The 24,226-nt window shown below is 33.5% G+C and overlaps 2 protein-coding genes and 1 pseudogene across 2 annotated transcripts; all 3 read left to right on the top strand.

The window, feature by feature from the left end:
* The first annotated feature begins 2,897 nt into the window (after positions 1 to 2,897).
* LOC118031920 (cysteine-rich receptor-like protein kinase 27) lies at positions 2,898 to 6,164 on the top strand (annotated as a pseudogene).
* A 3,234-nt stretch (positions 6,165 to 9,398) lies between these two features.
* LOC118031896 (cysteine-rich receptor-like protein kinase 26) lies at positions 9,399 to 12,849 on the top strand. Its single transcript, XM_035036413.1, has 7 exons — positions 9,399 to 10,209; positions 10,999 to 11,118; positions 11,215 to 11,336; positions 11,474 to 11,684; positions 11,804 to 12,041; positions 12,171 to 12,321; positions 12,457 to 12,849. Exons 1-7 carry the CDS (start codon positions 9,399 to 9,401, stop codon positions 12,847 to 12,849), a joined length of 2,046 nt encoding a protein of 681 aa, XP_034892304.1.
* A 6,495-nt stretch (positions 12,850 to 19,344) lies between these two features.
* LOC118031912 (cysteine-rich receptor-like protein kinase 29) lies at positions 19,345 to 23,043 on the top strand. The gene is made up of 7 exons (XM_035036425.2): positions 19,345 to 20,161; positions 21,061 to 21,189; positions 21,433 to 21,548; positions 21,635 to 21,845; positions 21,984 to 22,221; positions 22,390 to 22,537; positions 22,641 to 23,043. The coding sequence occupies exons 1-7, from the start codon at positions 19,675 to 19,677 to the stop codon at positions 22,992 to 22,994; spliced, it is 1,683 nt and encodes a 560-aa protein (XP_034892316.2). The 5' UTR covers positions 19,345 to 19,674; the 3' UTR covers positions 22,995 to 23,043.
* The last annotated feature ends 1,183 nt before the right edge of the window (positions 23,044 to 24,226 follow it).

The following is a 24,226-nucleotide window of genomic DNA, read 5'->3' on the forward strand; positions in this document are numbered from 1 at the left end:
TGTTAATGCCTTGTTGTTTTCCATGCAGTATGGACATGCGAGTTTCCCATGTGTGCTCCAACCAAAAAGCATTCCATAAGCTGGAAAATCATTGATAGTCCACATCAAAGCCGCCCTCATAAGGAAATTGTGTTTCCTCGATATATCATAAGTTAAAGCTCCGGAGGACCACAACTACGCCAACTCATCAATCAACAGTCGAAGACAAACATCTATATTCCGCCCTAGGCTGCTCGGACCGGGTATGATAGTAGATAAAAACATGAACTCCGTCCTCATACATATTCCTGGTGGCATGTTATAAACTGTGAGTATGACCGGCCAACAAGAATAGGGAGCAGCAAATGACCCAAATAGGTTGAATCCGTCTGTACACAGCCCAAGACTTACATTCTTTGATTCAACTGAAAAGTGAGGATGCACACTATTAAAGCGTTTCCACGCTTCGTCGTCAGAATGATGCACCATCAACCGCATCATGTACTTGGTGCCATGTCATGTGCTCAGATGACATGAATAACCTCTGTAGTCTAGGTGTGATCGTAAGTATCTAAGTTTTTTATATGCCAATAGAGTGTTTTCCCTGCCAGTTCTGGGTTTGTAACGGGAATGCTCGCATATCATGCACTCGGTAATCTCAGCATTTTCAAGGTAGTATAACATGCAGAAGTTAGGGCACATGTCAATTTTCTAGTATCCTAAACCGATGGGTTTCATCATGGACTTCGCAGCATAGAAGTTCTCTTTCAGCCTGTTCCCTTCAGGTAAAATGCTTCTCGTCTATTCAATAATTTTATCATACCCAGCCTCACTCAACCCGTGATCTGACTTGATGGTGAACACCGGTGCCACGACCGATAATTTACTATGGTTTGTGCAGCCATCTCATAATGGTTTGTCAAAATCTTTCAACAAATAAAAAAACCTAGTTGCATCTGCATTAGGTTCTTTTTCTATGATTAGACATTGATTGACATTACCTTGATTCATGCTCATTGCATCCATAACCATATTTTTGTAAGGATGAGTGTTGTCATTTGTCGCTTCATGCACGTTGCTAGCACTAGAAGTTGACTCAATCACCGTTTCTCTCATTCTCCTCTTACTAACAAATACTTCTCCATGTCCATACCAACACTGGTAATTCTCCATAAACCCTTTGTGTAGAAGATGCATTATTACAACATCTGGATGCAGATACTTTTTATTTTGACACTTCCTGAATGGATACCTAATACCGCCTCCGGTAAAATTTTTAGGAATAGATGTTGCGAAATTAATAAAACCTTGAACCCCGTTACAATAATCCATCCTCCGCAATCCTTAGGGTGAATCTCGATACATCCATCAACGATCATCCATGACTTATATCGAACCTCTATAAAATTATGATGACATCATGTATTAATTAACTAAGTTAGGTAAATAAACTTGCAAAAATATTACTTTACCTCGAGATTACCCAACAAACCAATCATAACTTCTCATAAATATTAAATATTCATTATCATTTATCAACGTCCATACAAATTAATATATATAAATTTATGAAAATTACCACTCCACAATACCATTGATAAAACTTAAAACGGACCCATTAAGCAAGCTATTAATTATTTCAAAATAGCACATGTAATTCGATAATTCCATAAAGTTTTAACAATTTACAAACAAATACAATCTTACAAAATCTAAAACAAACCATAACAGGTATAAAATTATACATTCATATACTACAAGTTTGTTTGAGAAATAACATTAAAACATGTACATCTACTAACAAAATACATATACTAAAAAAAAAACAAAATTGACATTTAAATGTTAAAATTTTAAAAGATAGAATTACTTAAAAAAATTAATAAAATCCGTCGACAAATCAGACCACGAATGATGTGACCACAAAACTGCAAGAAATATAACTTGTTGTGCTAAGATGAAGGAGATTTTTGTTTGGGTGCTAGTTGTTTACAGATGGGGAGAGTTGGAATTAAGAAGAAGAAGGAGAAATAAGGGAAGAGAGGGTCGGCAGGGAGGAAATTATATTAACTTTTTCAACTGTTTCACTGACGGATTATTCCGTCGGTGAGTCAATTGGCTTTTCTGACAAAAAAATCGACACGTCACCGTACAGATTTGCCATTTCAAATCCGTCAGTTATTCCATCGATCTTTTTAACGGTGAACCGGTCACGTCACTGTACGGGCCTGTCATTTTGAATTCGTCGGTAATCTGTCGGAAAAAACCACCTCGCCAAAACCTCCATGTTAGCAACCCACTTTTTTTTTTTTTTTTAATTCTGAACTTTCCGTCCGTAATTCAGTGGGTAACTACCGACAAACACTATCCGTCATTAGTTACCGACTGAATTACGGACGGAAAAAATTTCATCGGTAATTTCGACCTCAAATTACCGACAGAAATATTCTGTTGGTAAATCCGTTGCTATTAAACGAATTTCTGATAGTGTATTAAGGAAACAAGTTTTCTTAGCTTTGGTGAGAAAACAATTTTTCTTTTCTCAAGGGTAGAATACAATAGCTCATTTGAGGTATGAAGGAAATTATAGGGTAACCTAAGAGAAATAAATATTTGACAAAGCCTTCTCACCTCACATTCAAGAAAATATTATTGAATCCACTTTTTATATCCGGAAAGCCCTTAATTGTAAGTTAAAAAGGATAATTAAATTAAAATCTTATAAAATTAAATTAAGCATGTAAAATTGGCATGATTCTTTTTAGTTCTTGAATAATATTGGTTTTTACTATTTAATTTTAATCAATTTTGTCTTGAGCTTCTATGTTAATATACATATACATACAGATATATATATATATATATATATATATTTTATTTCAAAGTCTGTCAAATTCGGTGAGGATACCACCATATCTTTAAGACTAACTTATTGAGACTTTTTAGTTTGAAGAATTCCAATATTTTTGTATGCACAAGCCAGATTTATTTTGAATAATTCCCAGATGTTCAATAATTAAGAAGATCATTTCATATCACTGTACCAGATTCAGAGGCAGGCATAAAAACCGATGGCTTCTTCCAGATTGCTTTTTTCTCTCTGTCTTGTGTTCGTGAAAGTTCTGGCTCTAGCTAAGGCACAGCAGCCAGCAGACCAGCCTGTGATGTCATATCACGAATGTGTAGGAAAGGGGAACTACACCACGAACAGTACTTACCAGACAAATCTCAATCAACTCCTCACCTCTATCTACACCAACACTGAAATAAACAATGGCTTTTACAACTTTTCCAACGGCCAAGACGCGGACACAGTCTATTCAATTGCACTTTGTAGACCGGATATCAGTCCTGGTGCCTGCCGCAGTTGCATAACAAATGCTAGTGATTCCCTGGTAAGACTCTGTCCGAACTTTGTGGAGGCAATTGGAGGGTTAGACGATTGTATGGTACGCTACACAAACCGCTCCATATTTAATCTCTTGGAAGGAGGACCTTATTTTTGGGTGTATGATCATCGAGTTAATGTCTCTGATGTAGTCAGGTTCAATCAGTCACGGATGACCTTGTTAGATAGGCTGAGAGATGAAGCAGCAGCAGGGGATTCTCGTTACAAGTATGCAACGGGTCAAATAGCTGCCCCGAACTTTCAAACAATATATGCACTTGTACAGTGTACTCCTGATTTATCTACTTCGGAATGCAGGGATTGCCTGTATAATGCTTCAGGACTTATTCCACAGTGTTGTGATGCAAGACAAGGAGGAAGAGTTATTTATCCAAGCTGTAATTTCAGGTATGAGATAGACCGTTTCTATGACCCTTCGAGTAATTCAATCCCACCACCACCAGATTCAACTTCGAATAATTCAATTCCATCACCACCAGCTTCAACTTCACAAGGTATGCGCACAACTTAAAGCATGACTAGATGAAATACTTTTCTTCAACTATTTTGAATTTGAGTATGTGGGTTTAGGCTGTTAAAGATTCGATTCAATTAAGGATCTATTCCCAGCAATTTAGAAGTTAACCTTTTGATATTGACTTAACTTACTCTGTTACTACTTGTTAGTTATTAGACAAATCTATAAATTCAACCTAAACATGTGTAAATCAGATTTCATTTCTGGTTTTTAGGAAAGAAGGGCTTGAAGAGAAATGCCATCATCATCATTTCCATTGTTCCGATAGCTGTTTCTGTGATTCTTATAGTTTGCGTCTGCATCTTCTTAAGAGCTAGGAGGAAGCAGAAGGGGGAAGAGGAAGAGGAAGCTGAAGGTAATTTCTGAAGTTATTTGAAAGGTTAAGGACATAACGCGAAGCTTTTTAGCCTCTTAGAGTCCTCTTTTTATTGCTTACCATTCCTACACTCAAACTGAAGCTTTAAATTGCTGATGTTATGATAATTGATGGGAAATTCTGCTAGTGTTAAAATACACCATTTTTTACATGAAGATATGTTTCATTCAAGCTCTTCAGAGAAGCAGCCTTTTCATTTGCTTATGCGTTAGGATTACTTTGTTGTAGATTTAAATGAAATGGAAGGTGTAGAATTGCTCCAGCTTGATTTTGGCACTGTCAGAGCAGCAACAGGTAACTTCTCTGAGGATAATAAACTTGGACAAGGAGGATTTGGTGTCGTGTACAAGGTAAAGGAAAATCAATTGTCTGTCAAATATGATTCAATTTGAGACATTTGGTAATTTTGGACTAGATTCAATTTGTTCTAAACATTTCTGATTTTGACATGATTCCAGGGCACTCTGACGAGTGGACAAGATATAGCTGTAAAGAGATTGTCTAGGACATCAGGACAAGGAGAGATAGAATTCAAGAATGAGGTCATGTTAGTTGCCAAGCTTCAGCATCGGAATTTGGTTAGACTCCTGGGTTTCTGCTTCGAGAAAGAAGAAAGGATTCTTGTCTATGAGTTTCTCCCCAACTCAAGCCTCAACAACTTGATATTTGGTATATTCGTCATTTGATTCCTTGATCAAGTTTGAACATGTAATCTCCATGGTCAGTTCAAGTAATTGATCTGGTTCTAGTTGATTTTCAGATCCAGTCAAGCGTGTACTTCTAGATTGGGAAACCCTCTACGAAATCATAGATGGCATTGCAAGGGGGCTTCTTTACCTACATGAAGACTCTCGACTACGGATTATTCATCGTGATCTCAAAGCTGCTAACATTCTGCTAGATGAGAACATGAATCCAAAAATCTCAGATTTTGGAATGGCAAGATTGTTTGTTATGGATCAAGCTCAAGATAGCACGAGTAGAGTAGTTGGGACCTTGTGAGTATATACTGCCAGTCTGCCACAAATTTTCAAATTATAATAAATTGATTGGAAAAAAAATGAAATAATTTATAGTAGATTTTCTGCGGCCATTGTTTAATCTAGAATTAATCCAATCTGATGTTTCCATGCAGCGGGTATATGGCTCCAGAAATATGTTATCCGTGGACATTTCTCAGTTAAATCAGATGTATATAGCTTCGGTGTCTTAGTTTTAGAAATTATTAGTGGTCGAAAGATTGGTGGCAGGGGCATAGGAGACGAAGGGGAGGACCTTCTAACCTATGTAAGTATCAACAGTGCTTAATTTTATTGATTCTGTTTGAATAATGTGCATGAACTTTATCTAAATTTTTGCAGTCATGGAGAAAATGGAATGATGGGACACCTTTAGACATAATAGATCCTACCTTGAATGATGGTCCAAGAAATGAAATTACGAGATGCATCATCATCGGATTACTCTGTGTTCAGGAAAAAGAAGCCCTCAGACCAACTATGGCTCAAGTTTCTATGATGCTTAGTAGCTACTCTGTCACTCTCGCAGCACCCTCAAAACCTGCATTTTTTATGCACAGGGAAGACTCGTTCCCGTCATCGGTGAATGCTTCAAGGTTAATGGAGTCGGATGAATCCAGAACTAGATCTTCCCGGTGGTCTAACAATGAGGTTACCATCTCTGAGCTGGACCCTCGATAACATCCAAAGGTAAAGAGCAAGTTACTAAGCATGTTGGTGCTCCAACTTTGCTTCAAATTATTTGTTTTTTGATGGAAGCAGAAGCTGTGGTTTCTTGTTGGACTTGAAGCAAACGCTGTGGTGAAATAAATAGATGAAAAAGAATAAAAAAGAAGGACCACATTAGATTTCCTGATTGTTCAATTAGGTCCTTGTTATATTTCTGAGATGCTTTTGGTAGCAATATTTGCTATATTTATAGATTGAATGACAACCAATTAGGCAAAAGAGTAAAAATCTTGGTTGATTGGCTGTGCAAATTCAAGCCAAGCCTGTTCTTCGGAGACCATACAGATATATTTAAAATAAACCAAACTATTCTTCGTCTACACTTAACTATAATCTGGTCCTAGCTAAAACAATCAATAATTAACAGAGAGATTAGATTATCGAATCGCATATCTTACTCTCTCCCTCTATATATTTACATGCATCTAAAAGCTGTGGATCTGACATTTTTTATCATAATTTTAGTTCTTTAAGAAAAAAGGGATATAGTAGGGGGGGAATAGGCATGGGAGTATCTTTAGAAGAGGGCCAAGGTTCAAACCCAGCCATAGGCTTTGAAGGATCCTCAATTCCTCGTGTTAAAAGGCCTATCTTGGATAACAAGATTTAGTAGGTTTCATATCATGGGCTTTCCATGTCTGTGCATGTCTTTACGCATAAAAGTTGGTATGAAGATGTCGACTTGCTTAGCCCTTCGTGTTTTCCAATACGCAGAAGAACTGACGATAAGAGGCCGGTTGTCTAGTTTATCAGTTCTTTAATTAAATGACAAGCCCACAAGCAAATTCATACGGGCTCTGCTACCATTTGAACATTTGAATAGGGAGCCCATTTATTATTTTAAAATAAAAATATTGCTAATGTTATTATATATATATATAAAGTTCTGTGAAATAGATAATGAAGATGCTGTGTCTTCAAAATTTAGTTAGAAGGTTGTGTTTGATATTAAAAAACATTATATTTTAAAAGGTAAGAGGGTGTCTAATAATCACATGTGAAAATAGTGTCCAATAAATTTAGAATTAAAACTAGGTTTTTGATGGTGCTATATGCTGCACTCGAATTAAATTTTTTTGAACATAAAAAAATATTTAGCTATTGTTAATGTATTTTTTAGCCGAAAAAAAATAAACTGTATAATGATTGACTTGATAAATTGTATGGCAGATCAAAAAGTAACTCAAATGACCGATAAAAATACAGTTTGACTTAAAAAAATCAAGATAACATCTTTTAAAAATAATATTAAAACAATAATATATTAGATCGACTTGAATCAACTCTGTTAACCTGCTAAATTTGATATAGAGGTCATAAGACCTCGATAACCCAATAGAAAGTAAATAAATTTTTTTTTATTAAATCCAATTATTAATCAATTTAATGTTGAAGGATAAAATTGAAAACAAGCTTCAACTAAAAAAATGAGTTGAGTAAACCTGGGTTAACTTACCTAACTTGGGTCATGAGACCAAGATAATATCATATAAAAAAAAATTGAAATAAATTATGAAACTTAATTCATAATTAACCTAATGTTGAAGGATGTAATTAAAAAAAATCAATTAAAAAAAGGACACAAAAAACCATCCGAGTCAACTAACCAAACCCGTGACTCAAGTTATGAGACCAAGATAACCTCATAGAATGCAAACCAAAATCAATTATGAAATATAACTCTCAATAAACCCAACATCAAAGGATAAAATTGAAAAAATAAATTAACTAAAAATTGACTAGAAAACCCAACTCAACTGGCTTAACTTGCGACATGATTCATAAAACCGTGATAAACAAATAAAAAAAAATCATAAAGCTTAATTTTCAATTAACCTAATGTTGATCAATTAAATTGAAAACAAAAGACAAAAAATGACTCAAGTCAACCTGAGTTAACCTACCAAACTTAGGTCAATAAATCAGGATAACTCCTTAAAAAAAAAATAAGAAAATTTATAAATTCTAACTTCCAATTAACACAATGTTGAAGGATGAGTTTAAATAAAAAATCAATTAAAAAAAAAACACTTGAGTCAACCTGGTTAACCCGTAAAACTCGAGACCCGAGTCATGAGACCGTAATAAATCCATAGAAATAAAATTGAAAAATAATTACCAATCAACCCGATGACATTAAAAGATGAAGTTGAGAAAAAAAAAATAAATTAAAAAAAAAATAACTTGTATAATTCACGACTCGGGTCATAAGACTGGAATAATTCCATAAAAAAGTAAATCAAAACAAATTATGAAATTTAATACCTAATAAATCTAATGTTGGAAAATAAAATTGAAAAACAAATCATCAAAGATTTTAATTTTTGAGGACTAAAAATGAAAATTTTTCTGGCATTTCATGATTTTATTTATTATTAGAAATCTTCGTGGTAAAATCATGATGTGATAGATCACATGGAGATATTAGAGATCCATAATAGTTACTTAGAAAATTAACATAAAAATAATTTGGATGTCTTGACTACGAATGTAAACTACACTTTTATGGTGGGGTAATCTGAATAGGAAGGTGGCTTTCGGGGTATATATTTATTGTTTGCTTGTTACCTTACAGTAAATAAGCTCGTCACTGACGCATGAATCAAGCTATCTTGATTCAAGCCAACCTCAATAATTTTCGTGTTCTTCAAAATAAATGAAGCACCCAAAGACGACTTCCACTCAATCTGTTTAAAAAAAGTAGAGGAAGGATATGGTTCAAGGGGCGGCTTGTCGTTAATGACTCACATCTCACTCCGTTAACTTGTTTACCATACATTTTGATTTGATATTTTATAATAACATATCAAAATCAAACTGTAATAAACAGATCATCGTTTTTTAGGGCAACAATCACTTCGCTTTTTAAGGATACTTTTAGTATGCTAGCTGGATAGAATAAGATGGAATGAGACTGGACGACATAGAAACTGTAATAAACAGATCATTGTTCATTGTGTATTTTTTGGTATACAAAGGATTGAACTATACAACCGTACGTACTGCTCCCTTTATATCAAATAATATCTTAAATTGTTCAAGACTCTCCGATTTATGACCTATGATAACAGTTGTTGCTTCATTGAATGTGCTTCACATCATACTTACATACCTGAATCATTTTTCTGGCCTCCATGTTGACCAAGTTTACCTATAGTAATTCGTGTTCAAATCGACAATTAATTAAAGTGCCAAAAGCATTTTTCTCCCCCAAAATAGTAGCTATCTATGTTCAAGCATTGAAATCATAGACTTCTGATTTCAAAACATAAATAGAATTAACACCCTAAGATGAAACCCATCATGCACTATCCATCTCCAAAAAAAAAAAATACATAGCTTGAGGGAAGAGTGAGCAACCCTTTTCCGATGGATTCCTTAAGACTGATAGTGTTGTTTTCATTTTCTTGTATTCTTCTAGCTTCACTGAGTATTGCTCAACCAGATTTCTTGTACCAGTCTTGCAGAAACACCGAAAACAACTACACAGCTAACAGCACTTTCCAAAAGAACCTTGACAGCCTCCTTTCTTCTCTGGCCTCCAATACCCAAATTGACTACGGATATTATAATTTCTCGGCTGGTCAAATAGGCCCTGACCAAGTACATGCAATTGCACTTTGTAGAGGAGATATTTTGCTGAATGAGTGTCGAGGTTGCGTTAGTAACTCTGTGCGTAAGATCTTACAGGTTTGTCCTAACCAGAAAGAGGCGATAGGAATTTATGATTTCTGTATTCTACGATACTCCAACAGATCCTCGTTTGGTGTCTTAGACGAAGAGTTTATTGTGTACACTTGGAACACAGAAAATGCCTCGCATGTGAATCTATTCAGTCAGGCACTTGGAAACTTAACAAGTCGACTTCGTACAGCTGCAGCTTCAGGTACTTCACTTCTAAAGTTTGCGACAGGAAATCAAACGGCGGGAATCATTACAATATTTGGACTCGTTCAATGCATGCCTGATTTATCAGCCCAGGATTGTGATGATTGCCTGGCTGGGACTTTTCAACAGATCCGAAGCTGTTGTGATGGACAGATCGAAGGAAAGATTGGAGGGAGAATTGTAAGAGGAAGCTGCTATTTAAGGTTTGAAACCTACCCTTTTTATAGAGTTACAGCCGCCACATTAGCACAGCTACCACTTCCACCATCGCCAGAAGCACCGCCAGCTGCAGGTAGACCTTGAAAAGATATGAATTAAGAGAGCCCTTTTACCTTATACACACGCGCACACGCACGCATGCACTAAATTATTTGGTTCATACCAAGTCATCCATGCAACATCCTAAAGTTTAAGAAGAGAATACAAAAACTCTAGTAGTCCTAATTCTCACCAGAAAAAAAATTCATAGAAAATGAGTGAATTCAATGTAATAAATTCTACTATCACTTTGTATTGAATTAAATTCAACTCCTTTCTCAAGTAAAAAAATAAAATAATATTGTTCAATTCAAATCACGTATTTCTACTGAAACGTGGAAATGGAATCCCATATGTACTTGTCCTTCTACTTTTCTTTTAGATTGAAGGAGAAGGAAAATTCTAGATTCCCGCAGCCTAAACCCTGTTGAGAACCTGTAGTTACAATTATATATGATTATATTGGTCAGAAAAAGAAAAAGTCCGACCGCCAGACTTTCGGAGACTTGCCCTTTATCTTGCATATACTATTAGAAAATAAATTCGAGATTATTAACAGAAATTACCGATGGAATTATTGCTTCCCTTGTTATTAACGAGTTACAGAGAAAGCTTTAGGAAACTTTTATCTTTTTTTTTAAATTACCAACATAATTTTTCCATCAGCAAGTGATTTTTCCATTAGAACAAATATATGCACTGATGCAAACGACGGATTCTTCTTTATCGTATAAGGCAATAATTTAATCATTTCACTCATAGTTGAGCATTAACATTTCAGCTTCTATTTACATTTTATCTGATACCTTTACATGGTTTGCAGAGAATGGCAATACAACTCGGAAAGTTGTAATCATCATTGTTTCCGTATTAATCTTCATGGCAGTTGTAGTTATCACTTCCATCTTTCTTTATTGTACGCGGCCAAAGCAAGAGGTTAAAAGTAAGTTAGTCTTTACTCAATATAAATAATAATTGTCAGGGATACAGATTTGAACATAGAATGGAATTAACTACTTCACGTTTTTCTTTCACGAAGATTTCAAAGAAAATGGAGGCCATGAATGCGTGCAATTCAGATTTTCATCCATCAGAGTTGCAACACATAACTTCTCTGATGATAATAAGCTTGGACAAGGTGGCTTTGGTGCTGTTTATAAGGTAATTAATGATATTAAAAGGTTGAAATGTGAATCAAATAATTGTTAAATTTTATAAAACTTGAAGATGATTGTATTACATGATGTTGATTTGCATTGTTTTTATCTTAAAACTCTTTCAATGGAAAAATGGTTCAGGGTCTGCTTCAAGATGGACAAGCAATAGCTGTAAAGAGACTAGCAAGAAATTCTGCACAAGGAGAAGTTGAATTTACGAACGAGGTCCTGTTAGTGGCAAGGCTTCAGCATAGGAATCTAGTTAGGCTCCTTGGTTTCTGCTTCGAAGGAACAGAAAAGCTTCTAGTGTATGAGTTTCTGCCTAATTCAAGTCTCGATCAATTCTTATTTGGTAATCCGAAAACACTATTTTGTTACTATTCTAACTCTTAATTTATTTTTTTGAAAGAGTAGATTATGTTGCTCCTTGTTCCTTTTTGATGCCCATGCTTTGTGACTTCATGGCTGTAGATCCAAGCAAGCGATCGCTCATTGATTGGGAAATACGCTACCTGATCATAGTAGGCATTGCTCGAGGAGTTCTGTACCTTCACCAAGATTCTCAGCTTCGGGTTATTCATCGTGATCTAAAAGCTAGCAACATTTTGTTAGATGATCAAATGAATGCTAAAATCTCGGATTTTGGCATGGCAAAGCTATTTCAAATGGATCAAACGCAAGATGCTACAAGTAGAATTGTGGGGACCTTGTAAGTTTAAGAATCTAGCTACAGCTTATTGCTAAAATTTCGTGTAACTATTTCTAAAGCAACACATGATTAAGACTTATAATATTTCAACATTGCAACTGAAATTATTTAAATTATGGTTACCTTCAGGGGCTACATGGCTCCAGAATATGCGATGCATGGATGCTTCTCAGCGAAGTCTGATGTTTTTAGCTTCGGTGTGCTAGTTTTGGAGATTATTACTGGTCGTCAAAATGGTTCATTCAATAGCGAGGAAGAGCAAGAATACCTTCTCACCAACGTAAGTAACATCTTTATGAGTAGGTTCAGATCAATTGAACTTTCTTTTTTATTACTGCTAAAAATGGTTCATTGTATTTCTCTAATCTATTACCCCAACACATAGGCACAATTGATAAAATCAAAATGTTTGCAGGCATGGGAGAGTTGGAATGAAGGAAGAACATTAAATCTGATAGATCCTATTCTCAAAAGGGTTGTTTCAAGGAGAGATGTATTGATAAGATGTTTCCACATAGGATTACTATGTGTCCAAGAAAAGGTAGCAGATAGACCAACCATGGCTTCAGTTATTCTGATGCTTAGTAGCGACTCTTTCGTTCTTCCATTACCATCAAGACCTCCATATTGTATGCACTCCGCTATGGAGGAACAAGAAACATCAAGGCCGGCACAAGATATTCCCTCCTCTAGAGAGCAACCAATATCAACATCAAGCTGGTCATTGACTAATCATGAATCATATCCATCAGATCAATCTGGAATTGGCCATCTCGAATCCTCCATTAATGAGATTTCAAATCCTTAGTTCTCCTTGCTCATCGTTTTCTGCCTTCTTCCAGCAGTCACACATAAAGGTATTTTATGCAATGTTGTCCAAAATCCAGTGATTGAACCAGAGTTTATTCCGTTTACCAGGGAATTGAATGATAATAAACATATTTGACTAAATAAATTGTAATCAACGTACCATTATCCCACCATAGCTAATGGGAGCAATATATCTTGGCATATATGTTCATTTTATTGGAAAAAACTTAATTTTGCTAATATCCACACCTATTTTTATTAAGTCCAAAATTTCTTTTCATTCATTTTTTTTTGGGATTTTTTTTCACAAATACTGAATTTATGCAAGTAATCGAATAAAAGTAATTGTTATTATTTTATGACATGCAGGAGTATAATTAGCTATTTCTTAAATGAATAAATAAATAAAACAGATTATTTTCAAGATAAGCAAATAAAACATTTTTATAATACTTAAGTGATATTTAATTATACATAATTTGAGACCTTGAGTTAAAAATCTAAGTATTCATTAGTACACGATTTTCCTCTGTATAGAAAACTTGTTGGGTTACATGCTCCATATGCCTGCTGTAGTGCTGTAGTGACTTCATCATTAGATACACCCAGCTAACAATAATAACAATAATAATAACAATAATAATAATAGTAATAATAATAATAATGACAATAATAATAATACTCAGTACGTGGCGTTGTTATACCTGAGAATGATCTAAAAGATCGGGTCACAGGTTTCTAGCCTATATACTAAGTTTATGAAAAGATCAAAGAGATATATTATATATTATATAATATAAACAGAATGTAAATAATAATAATACTAGTAGTAGTAATAATAATAATAATAATAATAATAAAAGAAGAAGAAGATGAAGATGAAGAAATTAATGAGAACTTTGAGATGAAAGATTAATGTAAGGATTAAACAATGATAAAAACAAATGTCAAGGTTAGAGGATCCACCAATAGTATTTCAAACAAGTATAGTATAAACTCTTATTACTCAATTTGAAAATCACACATGAAGGAGGTTCCAATCGGATGATTTGTCATTAATAGCTCATTATAAATTATTAACATAATCATATTAATTATCTTATTTACATAACACCAAACTTTTAAATATTGTCAGGAATTCATGATGTTAACTGATGTTAACAACAAATCAAGTACATTTCATAGCCCAGGTGTAGGTAATACCATACGGTTGAGCTATGAGAGTGCCAAGCATTTGTTGTACCAAGTATTATACAACACAAATTTAGATTAACCATTTAACAAGCAAGGTATTAAGAATTAGTAAGATAAAAAGATAAGACATGTTAATATTAAACATTAAGGTCCATGTTGAGTTTACACCATACTTGTTCTTACACCGTACTTGTTCTTACACCATTAGTGTAACCTTTTCACCTTGACATAATAAACTTAGCTAAACATAATGAAGAAGAAAAACATAAATAAACAAAACAAGAACATAAATAAAATACAAGTTAACTAAGGAAAGGAAAGGAAATGAAAAGCATAAATAAGAAATTAATGAAAGCAAAACTTAAGAATTACAAAAAATATAAAGAGAGAAATAAAGAGCATGAACTTGATCTGAACAACCAAGCCCCCAAATACATGGCAAATGCCTCCTTTTATAGGCCAAAATTCGGAATTATTGATTTGATGACTAATTGTTGAGTGGGTGGCCAACTTTTGACTTGATGAAAATCCTTATCTTCTTGTCTTAATAAAACAAAAATGCTAGAATCAGAACGGGGTCCAGATGTCCAAATGAAAGTTCTAGGAAATTCTCTTAGCTTTCCAAGAAAAAAAAAAGATGAGGTCATTTGGGCTTCTAGAACTCAATATATGGGCTAAACACTGAACAGTATCTGGGCTGCAGGATAGATTCGGACTTCTCCGTTGTTGCTATAATTTGGACTTGAAAACGGCCTTCTTAGATCTTGATGTCCAAATGAAAGTGGTAGGCCTATGTCTTACTGAATTTGTGTAAAAATTTGAGGTCATTTGGACATTTAGAACTCGAGATATGACCCAATTACCGAACAGTGTTCCAGTTTGGACTGCACCAACATCTCTTTTCCAAGTTTCACCCTCTTTTTATCTTCACAAATTTCAGTAGTTGAATTCATCAATCAATACTTTGATTTAGGTGATAGACCTGCATTTAAGATTAACATTTACCATATATTAGGGTATTTTATAGTATTAGACTTGTTATTATAAAACATGTTTTAGTTAAGGAGTTATTGATACTTTAAGTGCAAAATGATGATATAAAACCTTGATAAGTATGCACTTTTAAGTACTAATCAATATCATAAATATTTAATGGGATGGGCTGGCCCAAATATATGGGCTAAACCCATCTTAGCTGGGCCAAAATCAACTCAAAAGAAATTGGTTCAAGGTTGGCCCAAAAAAATGTTACCGATGTCAGCCCAGTAGATATTTTTTATGGGATTGGGCCAGACCCGACCCAACCATTTTGGTCTGGCCTAGTAAACAGACAGTGGAGGGCGCCTGAAGGAGAAGAAGAAGAAGAAGGTGGAGAGGGGCTGACCTGACAGTGGTGATGTTGTCATTGACGGTAGCTCACGGTGGCGATGTTGTGGCTGTAGGCAGTGGTTTGTGATGGAGAGAGAGACATATAGAGAGAGGTTATTGTTCTTCTCTATTTTTCCCATGTGCTCTTCTTTTCAATGCTTCCTTTTCTTTTCTTTCTTAGTCCCCTCTAAGTCCTCTCTATTTTGTTTTCTTTCTATTCTTCTTTGTGTTCTCTTTCTCCCTTGTTTTTTTTTTTTTATATATTTCTTTCCTCTCTGTTTTCCTTTCTTATTTTTTTTTTTCTGGTTTTCTTATTTTTTTTACTCTTTTTTTTTACCTCTAAATAATCCCTAATATCCTCTTAGTCCTCTAGTATTTATAAGAGGGAAAGGGGGAGAGAGCCACCCTATCTTATCCAATCGGGCTGAATGGGTAGGGTGGCTAGGAGGCCACTAGGTGGCCACCACAAGGCTTGTCCCCTTTGTTTTCTCGTGTTGGTAGCCCATGAGTGTCATTTGTTTTTTGATTTCTAGGAGAGAGACTGAGAGAGCCGTTGTAGAGGAAAATTCTTCTTCTTCCCCTGCCTCTGCACGTCCAGGGTAAGAATAAGATATACAGTGCCGTTCAAAATGACATTGTTTTATTTTATATTTTTTAATATGAACAATGGATAAAACGATGTTGTTTTGAACAAAACATACAGTTTCATTTAAAAGAAAATGGTGCCAAAATGTGTCAAATTCAATGTCAGCCTTGAAGTTGGCCACCGTTTTCACTTTGGTTTTTGGTTCTTAATTTGTACATTTTGACCCTCAATTGATCAACAAACTTTCAATTTCTTAAATTTAGCTCTTGATTCAGTCAATTCCAGCCCCTATATTTATGTGTCTTTTCCAGTTTGGTTCTTGGTTTGATTTCTCTAATCAAGTCTCTAATTGACCATCAAACTTCTATATTTATGCAATTAAGCCCTTGATTTGACAAAATTAACTCTTAAAAATTGTAAATTGATCCCCAAACTTTATTTTCTTCCTATTAAAGCCTAAATTGACTTAAAAATCATTTTTTTTTCTTGAAATCAAACCCTCTATAAATTCAATTAAACTTTTAATAAAATCTATTTGAGTTCATAAACATTTGATTTTGGACCTTTTTTTTTTTTTCTCAAATTGAATTTTCTTTGTCAATAAGGCCTTCATTTGTAAAACATATACTACCAAATTTTAATCTTTGTATTTTTCAACTTCCTCAACCAATTTTTGGCCATGTTCTAAGCACTATGACATCCTCTTCTTATCGCTTTATTTTTTTTTTTATTTTCTTCTGAATATATATTTTTTGTATTTTCTCTTTTTTTTTCACCCAAAAATGGGTAACAACAATATTTGTATTTAAGAAATTTAATTAAAAACACATATTAGGTGATAAATAAAAAAAAGGTTTTGAGTGCTAATTAAATACTAAAGTAGAAAGTTCATCTTCCGATCAAAAGTAAAAGAAAAAGAAAAAGAAAAATGAAAATATTTAACATCAAATGTCCCTTTTATTTTTATAAATTCTCATATTTATCTTTAAGGTTTAGCCTAGTTGATAAGTATAAATGATCCTGGTTTTATAAATGAATAATATAAATATAATTAATTATAAAATTTAATAGGAAAAAAATTAAAGATAAAGATAAATTATAATAATCACTTTAAGATATTATGAAGTTATAGAAACCCTCAAAAAGACTAATTACTATAAAATTAAACTAAAAATTTTAAAATATAATAGAATATATTAATTAAAATTAAATTAAAAATTTTTAAAAAATCAAAGTTAAAAAAACGGTCAATAGTTGTTGGGATTGGAAGGGCAAGCACACACTATGGTTATCGTTTCTTATTTATGAAAAACAAAATGAGAGAACAACATGTAGTGCCCCCATTTTTTTAATAGATTGAATGAAATGTTATTCATTTTAGACTTAAGATTTTATTTTTCAAGTTTTCTTTCACTTGAAAGCACCCTAAAAACATCATTGTAACATAAATAACCACATTGTACAACTCCAAAACACTTTATAATCACTCAGGACAAAAAAATCAAACCAAATAAAAAACTTTACAAGTCCCAATTTATGTTTTCCAGCATGTTCAAAGGTAACGACATCTCTATTAAATTTTTCTTGTAATGACAAGCCTTAACACCAAGATCGACCATTTTATAGTTAAAATGTGATGGGTCAAATACTTTTTCTCTGGTGTCCCCTTTTTGATAACTTTATCTCTCCTATCTTTACATATAAAGACTGATATTTAGCAAAAGTGAAATTTATGAATGAAATATACAAACTGAAAAGAATAAGAATTAAATTTATATAATTAAAAACTTGAGCTAGTATTACTATAATTCAAAATTTTATTTCATAACAATAACATTTAATATAACTCTAGAATAACCTCTAAGACATCGCATTCACAAGAACATGCAAAATGTAACAAATCCCAACATATAAAAGAATGACAACGTAATTTGTGATGATAAAATTAAAATTAAATAAAGTTTAATACTGAAAAAAAAATTGTTGAAGAAAGAGATTAGTCATAAATAAAGGAATTAAAAACAAATGTTTCTCTTGTTTTAATATATAGTGTTAATAATTTCTTTTTAATGATTTTATTCTATTGATGTTTTTCGTAATTAGTGGTAGGATTGAAATTACTATTCTATTAAGGATATAGTAATTAATAAAAAAATAATAAATATATAATTTTCTATATAATTAATAAAAAAATAAAAAATAAAAAAAATCAAACCAAATAAAAAAACTTTACAAGTTCCATTTTATGTTTTCTAGCATAGTCAAAGGGTAATGACATCTCTATTAAAGTTTTCTTGTAAAGACAGGCCTTAACACCATGATTGATTGTTTTATAGTTAAATCGTGATGGGTCAAATACTTTCTCTCTCGTGTTCTTTTTTTCAATAACTTTATCTCTCCTCTCTTCACATATAAGGACTGAAATGTAGCAAAAGTGAAATTTAGGGATGAAATATACAAACTTCAAAGAATAGGGACCAAATTTACATAATTGAAAACTTGAGGGATCAAATTGAATAATTTTCATGTCATTGAGAAGTAAAAAAAACCTTTTTCTTTTCATAAGTTATTATTACTATAATTCAAATTTTTATTTCATGACAATAATATTTAATATAACTCTAGAATAACCTTTGAGACATCGCATATGTTAGAACATGCAAAATGTAACAAATCCCAAATATATAAAAGAATGCCAATATAATGTGTGATAATAAAATTAAAATTAAATAAAGTTTAATACCGAAAAATAAAAAAAAAACTTGTAGAAAAAAAGAGACTAGTCATAAATAATGGAATTAAAAGGCAAATGTCTCTTTTGTTTTGATATATAGTGTTAATAATTTCTTTTTAATGAATTTATTCTATTGATGTTTTTATTAATAATGGCAGGATTGAAATTACTATTCTATTAAGGATATAGTATTAATAAAATTAATAATAAATATATATTATTAAAAGAGCATATGCATTGAACACGGCACCATTATCTGCAAGGAAAAGCCCAGCCCCTTCAAGAGTTCACCGCTGAGTGTAAAGGTTATCCCCATCATTTTAGTTGTCAAGAGATCTCTAGAAGTCTTTTAGTAAATGAGCCTTTTCGCACGTTGCCAATCCTCGTCAAGGTGCCGAGTGCCATATATTTTATGGTCAATTAAAAGTAGGTGTCCTTAATAAAAACAATAAGCATATATTTTATGGTCAATTCAAAGTAGGTGTCCTTAATAAAAAAATAAGAAAACAGTTTCATTAATAATAATAAAAAAAACCATGCTCTTATACCAACAATTAAATATCACAAGGCCATACCACTTCACCATGTACGCAAGCACGGTGCCAATGGATTCTTCAAAATTAGTGCTTCTACTTTCGTTCTTTTACATCCTTCTACACCAACCTTCCCTTACCGCTGCTCAGCCGAAATTCAATAATTATAACTGTAACAACGTCGGCAACTACACAACTAATAGCACGTACCAAAGAAACCTCAACAGCCTTCTGTCCTCCCTAGCATCTGACACTCAAATTGACTACGGATTTTACAATCTATCCGTTGGCGAATTTCCCGACCGAGTAAATGCAATTGCACTATGCAGAGGAGACGTTGCGGTTGATGTTTGTCGAAGTTGCGTTAATGACTCTACTCATAAGATCTTAGAGGTTTGTCCTAACAAGATGGAGGCATTTGGAGTTTACGAACTCTGTATGATACGATACTCAAACAGATCTATATTCGGTGTTGTGAATGAACAACCATCTATCTACCGGGCGAATCGAAAGAATGTTTTGGATGTCACTCTATTTAATCAGGCACTCCAAACATTATTTTCCAGACTTCAAGCCAAAGCTGCATCAGGGAACTCTTTAAAGAAGTTCGCAACTGGAAACCAAAGTGCTGGAGTTGAAACAGTATATGCTATTGTTCAATGCACGCCTGACTTGTATGAGGGGCAGTGCTCCAGTTGCCTGCTTGATGTTTTTCGGCTGATTCCAAACTGTTGTGATGGGAACGTACAAGGGAAGATTGGAGTTAGACTCATAACACCAAGCTGCAATTTGAGGTGGGAGACTGGACAGTTTTTTAATGGTACACTTGAGATATTACCATCACCTCCACCATCACAAATATCATCGCCTACATCTCTTCCTGCAGCAGCACAAGGTAGGCCTTGGATTGTTATTAACTCCCTCCCGAACTTTTTTTTGATGTTTTGATTTAGTAATTTAATAGTTTAATGATATCCTTAAATTATTCAATTTGAATTAGGTAAGGAAAAAAAAACAGAGAGAAAACTTGGTGTGTTTTTACCATGTTTAATTAATTAATATTAAAAGAAGTAAATATTAATTAATATTAAAAGTAGAGTAAATTACAATAACCTTCTTGACATATTATAAAATTATAGACATCATTAAAAAAAAATGAAGCTTTAAAAAAGCCTTTTAATTTCATATATAAAACCATATTACAGAAGCTTCATCCAAAATTCATTTGAGAAGATATTTAAATTGAAAAATTAAACAGATTATAGAAAGAACATAAAAATGGGACTTGGTTATTTTATTAGTACATCAGCAATATTAATTTCAGTCATTTCTTATTTCTTATTTTTATATTTTTATCTACTTTTGGAATTTTTTTATTTAACTATTTTTTTAAAACAGTAATTTTAAATGTTCAAAATGTTCAAAATCTTGGAGTTATGGGACTTGGATATTTTGGATATAGTGAAGCAGTTTTGTCAAATCTTCAAAATTTTAAATGTTTTCTATAATTTTATAATAGGAGATTTTAAATGTTTTCTATAATTTTATAATAGGAGTTATTGTAATTTAGCCTTAAAAATCTGTTTATTATTTTTTATGGTTTGGATTATGGAACATGATAGGATTTGGATCTATTCTTTTAAAAGAACAAAAAATTAGCTGATGGTTAAGCTTTTGCGAGTCATGGGGGCAACTTTGCTTTGGGTCATAATTAAGGCCTCACTCATTGTGACTGTCCACATTCAGAACTCACATGTCTCGAATCAAGTTCTTAAAAATTTTAGGTTTATGCAGGAAAGAAGAGCAACACAGCACGGATCATTGTCATTACTGTTGTCCCAGCTGTCGGTGTTATGATACTCGTCATCTGCATCTGCCTATTCATAAGAACACGAAAGCAAAGGGAAAAGGAAAGAGTTGAAAGTAAGTATTAATTTGGTTGCATGAAGATAGTATTTGGTTGTTGAATTGTATTGAAATAAACGATGAGAGGGGCTCTTATTTTTTATTTTAAAAATACATAATTTTTTTTTATGTGTGTGTGTATTTATATTTTATCTATTCCTTTTATCCTGTTACACTAACTAAATACAGTTTACGTTTCTTCCTTAATTTCCAATGCTATTACGTTTCCGTGCATGCTAACTTCAACTTTTGAAGCTCTAGACGAAATAGAAAGTGCAGAATCATTGCAATTCGCATTCAGCGCCATTCGAGATGCAACAGAGGACTTTTCGGAGAAAAATAAGCTGGGACAGGGTGGATTTGGTGCTGTTTACAAGGTAGTAAAGGATATACTGCTACTTACGTATAGTTAAATCGCAATGCTCAAGATGATACAGGTAGTAATGGATTGATATGATTTCAGGGAGCACTTCCTAGCGGACAAGAGATTGCTGTGAAAAGACTTTCTAAGGACTCTGGGCAAGGAGATTTGGAATTCAAAAATGAAGTCTTATTGGTGGCAAGACTCCAGCACCGGAATTTAGTCAGGCTTCTAGGTTTCTGCTTGCAAGGAATTGAAAGGCTTCTTATCTATGAGTTTGTGCCTAATGCGAGCCTTGATCACTTCATATTTGGTAAGGCTAGGAACCAGCTTATTTACAATTGTATTATAAGCAATTGAGTCTCCTTCGATATAAGAAGCACAAATTAATGAATATATCTCGTACTCTTTCCCTTGAGTAACTTGAGTCATGCGATTCCTTGAAATGTAGATCCAATCAAGCGTGTGCATTTGAACTGGGAAAAACGTTACAAGATTATTGGAGGAATTGCTCGAGGGCTCCTTTACCTTCACGAGGATTCTCGACTCCGAATCATTCATCGTGACCTCAAAGCCAGCAACATTTTGTTAGATGAAGAGATGAATCCGAAAATTTCAGATTTTGGCATGGCGAGGTTGTTCGTAGTGGATCAAACTCAAGGCAATACAAGTAGAATTGTGGGAACCTAGTAAGTATCTGAACATGATGAACAGCATAATTACTATTTATTAAGCTCGTCCTTTATTGCATTGTATCAAAGAAGAAGAAATGAAAAGTCCCAACAATATAAAAGATGTTAAACATTGGTAACATTGTCGAATCTAATAATATTAAACTTTTCGTTGATGATAAACAGTGGCTATATGGCTCCAGAATATGCAATGCAAGGACACTTCTCGGTCAAGTCAGACGTATTTAGTTTCGGGGTGCTAGTTTTGGAGATTGTGACTGGTAAAAAAAATAGTTTTCGCAATGGAAATGACATAGAGCACCTCCTGAGCCATGTAAGTATAGAACAATCCACAAATCAAACACGTTATTTAAGGCTTTATAGGGATATCTGCAAGCCCTTCAATATTGTGAATTCACTTTGGATAAATTTTGTAGGCATGGAGAAACTGGAGGGAAGGGACTGCTCAAGATATGATAGATCCCGTTTTGAGTAGTGGCTCTGCAACAGAAATGATGAGATGCATCCACATTGGGTTACTCTGCGTTCAAGAAAATGTAGCTGAAAGGCCGACAATGGCTTCAGTAGTTCTCATGCTAAGCAGCTCTTCCCTCACATTGCAAATACCTTCTCAGCCTGCATTTTTTATGAACAGCAGCACATATCAATCAGATCTGTCATCCTCAATGGGGCATAATTCAAGGGTGACTGAGTCCTCGCTATCTGAATCTGAAGCTATGATCCCTTTGTCCACAAATGAGGTTTCAATTACTGAGTTGTATCCTAGATAATGGTTTAGATGCAGAGATTTAATACAAAACCAGTTTTGTGGTTTCAGTCAATCATTTGAATGTTTTGATTGGGATAAATATTTTACATCGTATCAATGTTTTAATGAGCTTAGTATATCATTACTTTTATTTTTTCTACTTAGATTAATAAAATTAAATTTAAAATTTAATTAATGACCTTTGAATGTTTTAATTGAGAATGATATTCTTTTTTGTACATTTTCCGATTCATATCATTTTTGGTCATCATTAATATTGTTGAATGACAAGTAGATCCCAGTGGGCGAATGCATTTCGTACATCAATTTTTTTTTTTTACAACATTTATATTATTCATACATAACTATGTGATGAAATACTTTTCTTTTTTAATAGTCTGTATTATTTTTATAAAAAAGATAGCATTTTGTTGCTATTTCTAAATACAAAAGATAAAGTTAGTAGAGACAGAGAAAATGTTTTCATGATTATGCCCCTAAACAATTAAAAATTAAGCCCCCCGAATTGTTTATCAAATCAAAGATATGGATTTACCTATTTTCTTATTTTTGTGTTTTGTTGTTATTTATTTTTGGATTCCCACACAAAAAAAATATATCAAAAGTCAATATAAAGAGCTTAATTGCAAGAAATTAAAATCCAAGGACCAAAGTGAAAAGGCAAAGGTACTATAAGGAGCTTAATTGATTTTGTCAGGGGTAATTTTGAAAGAATTAAAAGTTGAAGAGCCAATTAAAGGCAAGGGTACTAAAGAAACAGATTGGAAACCAAGGACTGTTTTGTAAATGACTCTAAAATGAAGGGGTCCAGTTGCATTTTACGCAAGGGACTTGATTACACAATCTCAGAACTTCATTCACCAAATTGAAAATGGCTATTCCCATCTTAAAACGGCGCCGTTTCATTGAACAGTGTTCATCTTTCATCAGAAGACCAAACACGATGCGTCTCTATTATCACTGTAACGGTCTTGTGAGTCCGTTTCATTTGTCTTACCAACGCATGGCATTATCACTGTAACGCCCCACGATGCGTCTCCACTATAGGCCAGAGAAAAGGCACACCGAAGTGAGGACGGAAAAAAGACGGGGGGGGGGGGAGGAATTAACAAAAAACCAGGGGGAAAACCAGAGAGAACAAACACAGGGACGAGGAGAGAATACCAGATGACAAAAAAAACGAACAGAGGCATAGACCCAAAAATAACACAAAAACCCAGAACAGAGCAGACA

Source organism: Populus alba, chromosome 11 (assembly GCF_005239225.2).
Source record: "Populus alba chromosome 11, ASM523922v2, whole genome shotgun sequence".
NCBI lineage: Eukaryota > Viridiplantae > Streptophyta > Magnoliopsida > Malpighiales > Salicaceae > Populus > Populus alba.

What these genes read in the sequence shown, in the direction of transcription:
- LOC118031912 (XM_035036425.2), top strand. Translation starts at nt 19,675, where the DNA reads ATGGAGGCATTTGGAGTTTACGAACTCTGTATGATACGATACTCAAAC. An exon ending in CCTTGATCACTTCATATTTG is followed by an intron (nt 21,846 to 21,983) that starts GTAAGGCTAGGA and finishes CTTGAAATGTAG; the next exon opens with ATCCAATCAAGCGTGTGCAT. An exon ending in TAGAGCACCTCCTGAGCCAT is followed by an intron (nt 22,538 to 22,640) that starts GTAAGTATAGAA and finishes TAAATTTTGTAG; the next exon opens with GCATGGAGAAACTGGAGGGA.
- LOC118031896 (XM_035036413.1), top strand. Translation starts at nt 9,399, where the DNA reads ATGGATTCCTTAAGACTGATAGTGTTGTTTTCATTTTCTTGTATTCTT. An exon ending in GCTTTGGTGCTGTTTATAAG is followed by an intron (nt 11,337 to 11,473) that starts GTAATTAATGAT and finishes AAAATGGTTCAG; the next exon opens with GGTCTGCTTCAAGATGGACA. An exon ending in TCTCGATCAATTCTTATTTG is followed by an intron (nt 11,685 to 11,803) that starts GTAATCCGAAAA and finishes TCATGGCTGTAG; the next exon opens with ATCCAAGCAAGCGATCGCTC.